General features: G+C 35.7%; 1 protein-coding gene across 1 annotated transcript in view; it reads left to right on the top strand.

Moving 5' to 3' along the window:
- Positions 1–2,617: 2,617 nt before the first annotated feature.
- Positions 2,618–9,440, top strand: part of LOC115301877 (sulfotransferase 1 family member D1-like) — a 78,215-nt gene continuing 71,392 nt past the window's right edge. Inside the window, exons 1-2 of the mRNA XM_029951883.1 lie at positions 2,618–2,705; positions 9,113–9,232. Coding sequence (XP_029807743.1) covers positions 2,618–2,705; positions 9,113–9,232 — 208 coding nt within the window. The remainder of the gene's footprint in view (positions 2,706–9,112; positions 9,233–9,440) is intronic.

The following is a 9,440-nucleotide window of genomic DNA, read 5'->3' on the forward strand; positions in this document are numbered from 1 at the left end:
CCATTAAGAATCCTTAAGTTTTACCTCCTTCTACTGGAACTTAAGAGAATATCAGTTGTAACACCATCAGAAATTAAAACATCAGGGTGCCTCGGTGGCTCAGTCAGTTAAGCCGTGGACTCTTAATTTCAGCTCAGGTCATAATCTCAAGGTCGTTGGATTGAGTCCTGCATCAGGCTCTGTGCTGACAGCATGGAGCTTGCTTGGGATTCTTTCTCCTCCTCTCTCTATGCCCCTCTTCCTCTCTCTCTCTCTCTCAAAGTAAATAAACTTAGAAAACAAATTATTATCAACAATTATTTTTTCTTTGAAAAATAAATAGACCTCTCCTGTGAAACTGTCAAATCTGATACTTAACTTTCTCTAAAATACTAAATAGCTTATTAAGTTTCTTTAAAGACTATAGTATAATTTAATTGCTTATTAAATTATTATGTTTCTTAATATTATAATATAGCCTTTAATAATAATTAATTAAACATAATCAAAATCATGTTATTGATGTTTTCTTTTTATTTGTTGGGGATTAAAATCATATTTTTCAGTGATTAAAATTATATTTGTCAGGGATGTCTCCGTTTCATGTATGCCTTAATTTACTGGCAAAAACAAAGGTATTCATAAATGTCTTCATCATTTTCATTTCATAAATCACTTGTTCTAATTTGCAACACTGTTTATATATGTGATATTTTTTAACTTAGTCCATTTTCCTTTGTTTTATTCAATTTGAATCTTAATTTTAAATGAAAAAGTTGTTTGCTTTTGTTTTTTTACTCTAACTACTCTTTAATTTTCTGCTCTTACTTCATAATTGAGTTCTGCATACATGGAGTTTATTCTGATATAGTATTCTTTTTCTAATTTTTAAGTTAAATTATTATCTCATTGTTTAATAGCCTTTTAATCTTAGAACAGAAAATTCATATTTATAGAAAAATTGTGACCATAGATTTCTCATATACCCCACACCCAATTTTCTCTTCTATTAACATCTTGTGTTAGTATCATGCATTTGTTACAGTGAATCAATCAGTACTGATACATTATTATTACTGAAGTCCATATTTGATTAGATTTTCTTAGTTTTTACTTAGTGTCTTTTTTTCTGTTTCAGGATTCTATCTAAAATATCAGGTTATATTTTAGTTCTTATGTCTTATGTCTGAAGAAGAGTTATTCTGATAGCTGTAACAGTTTATTATTCTTTTTTGATGACCTTGATGACTTTGAGGAGTAACTTTCAGGCATTTTGTAGAATGTCTCTCATTTGGTATTTGTCTGATGTTTCCTCAACGTTGAGTCTTTTGGGAAGGCACAGTACAAAGGTCAAGTGCTATTTTCCCTTCAGCATATCAAGGATATAAACTACTAACATGATTTATCACTGTCGATGTGAACTTAAGCAAATATGACAACATGCTTTGGATCTCATCCCCTCCCAAGTTTCTGATTCAGTAAGACTGAAGTAGACCAACAAGTTTCCAGGTTTCACTAACACTGCTAGTCTGGGGATCCCACTTGGAGAACTTTGTAAAGGAAAAGAATGAATTAAGGGTAGTAACTGACCCATAAAAGATAGTGAATTTTACTCTGTATACATTATGTTCAGTAAGCCTGATTTAAACAAACAAAATGAAAAAGAATGTTAGAATATTATTTAGAAAAACGAGTAGTATGAATTCTGGGACAATCATCATGGCTCTCTTACATTCTAGATGAAAGGTGTTGTGTGCATTTCTTATCATTTCTGTGATAATATTTCCTTATATACCAAATATAGATTATAATTTTGTTGACTGTATATAGTTGTCTAAGGGTTGAGGCAGTATTTGGCACATGGTAACGTTCAATCCATGTTAGCTAGTAATATAAGACAGTGGTAATGTCTCATAAAAATGAAAGGGAAAACTATTAGGTGAGTCCCTTTTTCTGGTAAGCCCCAGAAAAAGAATAAATCTGATTTCTTTTTATTTTTGAAAACAACCATGACTAGTAAAATTATAGGCTAGATTATTAACAATGGTTCCATTCTTAATAGAATGAGAGGCGTAAAAATTAAATAAGATTTCTATTTATAACCAAGTTGTATTTATGGAATTGGTTATGCCTGAAATTGCAAATGGCAGGTTTTACTTAAGCTTGTCCTTACAGAGCTGTATGATGTCATATAATCTGACTTAATATGTGATATAGTCATTCACAAATAACTCCAATTGTGACATTGCTGAAAAAAATATTATTATAATGCTTTAAGTGGATTGATACTAGTCCTCAATTAGTTTCTCTGCTTAATTTATCTGTTGATGTGATCTTTGCAATGAGTTAGACCCATGATTTTCAAATTTAACATACTTCAGAAACATCCAGAGGGCTAAGTAAAATGCAAGTTATGTGCCATACGTTAGAGTTTATGATTCATTGAGTTGGGGTGGGGTCCATGAATTTGCATTTCTCAAATCTGTAATTGATATTGATGCTGCTGGTCCAGGGATATCAAATTAAGACAACTGTTTGGTTAAAACTATGTGGAAAGACTATTCAAAACCCGTAGTATCTATAGTCGTTTAACAATTTATGCTGCCTACTAAGATATGGGGTCTCTGAACAAAACGCCATGTCTGAGACATGCAAGGACTCATCTTCCCAATCACCTGCTTCCATAACCTTCTGGGAGAAAAACTGCAAGGTGACCGTCTGTGTGGGTGTGGCTAGAAGCTTCACAAAGTTAAAAGCCAACCACTTCTATTTTCTCACTTACTCTTCAAGCTTTGTTCTCACCATTGCACCAAGGAAAACTCTCACAAAAGCAGCCAGAAACCTCATCTCTCTTTCCCTGAACCCATAGTTTCATCACAAATTAGTGTCAGGCCTTTTGCCTCCTTCCTCAAATTTCTCTCTTCTCTCCCGAAATCAGAGCTAAATAAACAAATGAAAAGTAAAAATGTTATTTTTTGAAACTATTTTTTAATTTTTTAAAAATGTATTTGTGAGGAGAGAGAGAGAGAGAGAGAGAGAGAGAGAGAGAGAGAGAGAGACCATGAATAGGGGAGGGACAGAGAGATAGGGAGAGAGAACCCCAAGGTGGCTCCATGCAAACAGCCTGGCCCGAACCCACAAACATGAGATCATGACCTGGGCCAAAATCAAGAATGAGGTGCTTAACTACTGAGCTACCCTGGCTGCCCCTGAATCTATTTTTCAAATCAGGATTTGAATAAGTTCCATTTTTAATATTTCACTGGTTTTTTTCTTGAGTCTTTTTTTTTCTAGAACAGTATCAACTACCTTTGTCATTGTTGTTAAAACATGGAAACATTATTTTTAATTATTCTACATATTTTTAGAAATTTTTTAAATGTTTATTTATTTTTGAGAAAGAGAGAGAGAGAGAGAGAGAGAGAGAGAGAGAGAGAGAGCGCACGCAAGTAGGGGAGGAGCAGAGAGAGAATCTGAGGCAGGCTCCGGCCATGAGCTATTAGTACAGAGCCTGATGCAGGGCTCAAAGTCACCAACCCTGAGATCATGACCTAAAGCAAAGTCAGACATTTAACCAAATGAGCCTCCCAGGTCCCCCTATTCTACATATTTTATTATAGAGACTAATTTTATTATAGAGTACAAATATTTCCTTAAAAATACTCTGGGTTCTCTGTCTTTGCTAATATGATTGAAATACTTATTTTTTATATTCAGTCTTCTTATGATCTGATAATCTTTTGTTATAGTGTATCCCAGAAATGAAAATAAACAGTTTTAGGAAACATGTATTTCCACCCACTAATATAGCACTAATATATTTATAAATCATACAAAATACATATCTTCAATGAAACCAGTTCATTTGGTTTTAACTACTAGCTAAGGTAATCCAAGAAATGTTTTATGAAAAAATAAAAATTGAAAAAGAAAATTACTTTTAACTTAGATTTCTAATGTCTTCAAAATAACATCAACTCTACAAATCACACTGATTGCCATTCCAATTAGTTATGCTAATAATAAAACATAGAAATGGTTCTGAACATGATAAATAGATTACATTTTAAACCATTTTCTTAAAATAAAGGATAATTTAAATCCTATTTTACATCTTTATGTAAGATTATATTGCACTAAAATTTTGGGGAATAAGTTTAGGAATTCCCTGAGTTTGCACTGATGGGTTAGCAAGGCATAAAGAATTAGAAAGCCATAGTACGTTCACAGTTAAGTTTGGGTAAACAAGATTAGTTAGGTAAATACATATTTTAAGGTTAGGGAAAGTCCCCAGTATAAGACAAAGGTATATGAGGTAAACAAGATTAGGTATTCAGGGAGGAAATTTCCCGAAATTACTGCTATGGCAGAAAGGGGCTTTCTTAGGAAGGAAGGACCAAATTAGGTAAACAGGTAAATAGGACTACAGATCCCTGCTGGGCAAAATTGCCCAGGGCAGAGCTAATTAGTAAAAGAAAGGTGCCTTGTTGACCCTGAGGTATCTTGCTAGGTCTTTCCTGTCCCCTTACTGCCAGTTTAGGGTAACCGAGGTAAAGCCTCAAGTCTGCTGTAAACAACTTTCTGCAGACCAGGATTTTGTTTTGTTTTAACCCAAACCCCCAACACTGCATATTTTCAAAACCCTCTTTCCCTCACTCCCATGATATGTTCACAATTTCTTTGTCTTTTTGTGCACAGCCATCAAGCTTGTAAGACTTCTGATCCTAATAAAAACAAAGCAAGGATCCTTAATCGGGGCTCTTGTCTTCTCCTGGACATCAGGCTTTTTAATCCTGTGTCCCACTCTCTTGCTGGACAAGAAAGAACTCCAGACCCAGAATCTACAACGTAAAACGACTACATGAAAGATTTGTTATATCATGGCAGAATATCTAAGAAACATTTATTGAGATTCATGTAATATGTTATGGATATTTCAAAATTCAGTTATGTCTTCTAGTATATACCAAATCTTCCAATAACAAGCACAAAATTTGGCAATGTTAATCTCTATTTTAACAGCAAAGATATGTAATATTTTTTATTATTGTCTTTGGAAAGTCCATTAGCTTTCAAAACCATATGTAAATTACCCACAGTAACTGGTAATAAATAGTACACAAAATTTATGTTGTGATTGAATCTCTACAAAACTACTTTTTGTTTGTTTAATAGACACTTTTTAAAAAATAATTCCTAGGTTTACAGATAAATTGCACAGAGGGCACCTGGGTGGCTCAGTTGGTAAAGAGTCCAACTTCAGCTCAGGTCATGATCTCACTGTCCATGAGTTTGAGCCCCACGTCTGGCTCTGTGCTCACAGCTCAGAGCCTGGAGCCTGCTTTGGATTGTGTCTCCCTCTCTGCCCTTTCCCTGCTCATGCTCTGTTGGTCTGCCTCTCAAAAATAAACATTAAGAAACTTAAAAAAAAAAAAAAAAGAAAGAGAAATTGCACAGAAATTACATAGAGTTCTAATAAATCCTCATGTAGTTCGAATCACAAGCTTTATTTATTTTAGACTGACTTCAATTAGCAATATGAATGGAAAGTTCCTCCATGTCTTTTCATGGTTTCATAGCTTGTTTCTACCTATTATTGAATAATATTTAATAGTATGAATGGGCTGCCGTTTGTTTATCTGGTCACCTATTGATGGACATCTTAGCTGCTTCCAACTTCTAGCGATTATTAATATGGCTGCTACAAACATTCATGTACAAATTTTTGTATGTATATACGTTTTTTAACTCATTTGGGTAAATACCTAGGAGCATGATTGTTGGACTAGATGTTAAGATTATATATAGTTGCATAAAAAATTGCCAACATCTCTTCCAAAATGACGACATTATTTTGCATTCTCATCAGCAATGAACAAGAGTTCCTTACACTCCACGTCCTCATCACTACTTGGTGTTTTCAATGTTTGGGATTTGTAGATGTGTAACAGATGGTAGTAGTATACCTCACAATCATTGTAATTTGCAATTTTCTAATGTTATATAATACTGAACATCTTTTCATATATTTATTTGTCATCTACAGTTCTTGCTTGTTGAGGTGTCTGTTCAATCTTTTGTCCATTTTTTAACGAGGTCACTTTTTAAATTTTGAGTTTTGAGAGTTTTTGTATATTTTGAATAAAAATTATTTATATGGCTACTTTTTAAAGCAGTATTTACTTTTGTTAAAAATGTTGAAAGTATATATTTTTTTAAAAAGTTGTTCTTTTCTCTAGTGGAGTACCATTATGAGAACTTAGAACATACTTCATTATTGGTTTCTAAGCTATGTTTTACTGAACTTAAAATTTCATCTCTTTTATTTCTGTTGCAACATCAGCAAACCTATTTATTCTTATATTAATACACAACATTAGAATATTTTAAAAATTGTAACTGTAGTGAAAATCTTGGAATAACATTATTCGTTAATGGAAACATCTTAAAAATAGTTCTACTTTCAAAGAGCACTTTAAAACATTTTTTTTTTTTTAGGGGTGGCTCAGTCAGTTAAGCATCCAATTCTTGACTTCAACTCAGGTCATGATCTCAGAGTTTGTGAGTTCGAGTCCTGTATCAGGTTCAGCTCTGTCAATGCAGAGACTTCTTAGGATTCACTCTCTCTCCCTCTCTCTCTCTGCCCCTCCCCTGCATGCTCTCTCTCTCTCTCAAAATAAATAAATAAACTTAAAAACAAAAAAAAAAACTTATTTAAAAAATACCTTAATTATCTGTCACCAGCTTAAGGATTTTTCAATATTCTGAACTGCAACTCTTGGAATCAAAAAAGCATAAGAAGTATTTTTGATTTGTGCGGAACAAAGAAAGGAAGGATAAGAAGAAAAAAGAAGTGAGGAAAAAAGAACTAAAATAGCAGTGATTCCTGAAACCTGGTAAATATCCAACCAAATGTTCCCTCCAAATATTAAAGCAATATCTGTTTTCTCTGTCTGACAGTTTATTAAAAAGGGTGTGGGGTGGGAGCAGGATTTTGTTTTTAGTTTTAGGTGAAAAAAACTACTTCATAAGTTCATATGTTGTAAAAGCTAAGCTTATGAGAGACTGCTTTGAATGTGATTAAGAAATAGACCAGGATACAATCTTTTTGAAGTTCCATGGTCTCCGTAAATATAGTTCATTTGTTTCCCTCATTGTAAAGCACTTCAGATTCTGCCAAGCACTTCCTGATTGCACTCACCCACATTTATGCCAAATGCATAAAATTCTGTCTGCACTATTATTATCGCTCCAGCAACACCACAGCAAACAATTCCTACTTACGGGTGTCCTCCTTTCCCCTGGACTACTAGGTACCCTGATCACAAGAAGATAACTGTCATATCTATGGTGGATCCAGTTATTAATATCTTCACATAATCAGAAACCGCCAGCACTGCAGTAGTTAATATTTTTAATGTTTATTTTATTTATTTTTTATAGCTTATTGTCAAGTTGTTTTCCATAAGACACCCAGTGCTCATCCCCACAAGTGCCTGATCGACACCACAAACTGATAGAGCTATAGGGAAAGATTAGAATCTCAACTGCATCATTCCCTTTATATGATCCCAGGTCCCGCCCTTTGGGGAACAGTTCACAGTGTAGGTAGCAAGAGGAGTGGCATCATGGGAGGTGTCAACCATTGCCTGGTCTGCTGCCAATAGGATCTGCAGCTGTCAAGGCACAATACAAGCCCGTGGTTATAGGATGCCTACTGACTGATCCTCTGGGGCATGGTACCAACTCACTTACCATTCCAAAATCCCATTAGCCCTTTGGCCACTTCTTGGCAAATCTATCACTTTAGCTTTTGTACAAGCAAATGTACCATTGCCTGACTAGATGCCAAAGACCCATTTATTCTTTCTGCTTCCTCTCATCCTACCGCCATCAATCACCAGGTAAATCTTTTAAAACAGAATTCAGAGGGGCGTCTGGGTGGTTCAGTTGGTTAGGCGTCCAACTGCAGCTCAGGTCATGATCTCATGGTTTGTGAGTTCAAGCCCAGCATTGAGCTCTGCGCTGATGTCTCAGAGCCTGAAGCCTGCCAGAGGCCCGCTCAGGCGGGTCCAGGGCTCCCTGAAGGGGTAGAGGCGGACGACAAGCAAAGAAGAGATACTCACGCAGCACAGTTTCTTAATTGGCCCACCCCGACATTCTTATTCCATCTTCTCCATCTCCTGTATCCTGTATCTTCTTATATCTCCATCTAACTCCTATATCTCCTCCTTAGCCAGGTCTTGGGCCTTTATTTAAAGACTTATGACATCAAAAGGTGGAACTTTTACAAATAATTCCCAGTGATAAAGATGCTTTGAAAAGGGTGCAGAAACAGGTTTTACAGAGGTATTTCTTTAAAACTATTCTAATTACAATGAGGTAACTTACACATCATAGGATAATAGGATACTCAGTGAAAAGCAAATAACATACACATTTGTTTGAACCAGTAGTAAATCTTACAACTAAGAAGATAGCAAGATGTTTTCAGTGAGAAGCAGATAGCAAACACATTTTATAACAATGATGCTAAAATTCAGTCATAGACAGGGCTAGGAGGCATTCTATTTGGCTCACAAGAGGAAGAATACATTCGAGATGGTTAGTAAGTAAAGCTTTTGTCAACCTTGTTCTTTGATGTTGAAGGTGTTAGTGCCATAGGTGCCCCTAGACCAGCCGGCCTTTGCATATGAGTTTAAGTTGTAACTACTCTTACCTATCCTCACAATGGGCACCAAATTGGCATATGTATGCGCAGTAGCTTATGCCTGGCTCTTGTTTGTTTCTATTTTCTAAGTTAGGCTTTCTCCGGGCCAGGGTAAACATTATCTTTGTGTTCTTTAACCCTCTTTATTTCCATGTCTTAAGTTTGTGAAGCTCTATAGAAGAGCCTTTCGACAAACATCTGCAGTGCCTTGTTTATCTTCCTCTTCATAGAGGTGGGGATATGCTTCCTCCCATGAGGTTTCTGGAGAATATTGGTCTGATTTGGAACATTGTGAGGTCTAATCAATAGCAACAGGCTTAATTTTACACAAGCAATGAGTTAACAGAAGGAGATGCCAGCTTCTGCCCCTGTGGCAGGAGCCTGCTACGTTTACCATTTCCTTACTGTGACTGTGTCATCCAGTAAGGCCAGTACAGCTCCCAGCAGTCCCCGTCTTCTGGGGTATTGCCAAGGAGTGGTCCCAGGTGGAGTCATTTGAGACCCGGCCAGATGACCTTCTGATCTCAACCTACCCCAAATCTGGTCAGATCTTTTTATTTATTTGTACTCACCAATGGGTTATCTATCCATATGTGTAAGCCCACTGATCTTCTCATTGGTAGTGAAGGGAACACAGTAGCAGTGGCTGGGACAGGTTTGTCTGAAATCAGATAAACTCACTTTCCATTCTTAAAGATCTGCTGCTGAGTGAGGGCTAACCTGAGGAAAATTAATTCCATTGTCTTATTTT

Source organism: Suricata suricatta, chromosome 1, assembly GCF_006229205.1.
Source record: "Suricata suricatta isolate VVHF042 chromosome 1, meerkat_22Aug2017_6uvM2_HiC, whole genome shotgun sequence".
Lineage (NCBI taxonomy): Eukaryota > Metazoa > Chordata > Mammalia > Carnivora > Herpestidae > Suricata > Suricata suricatta.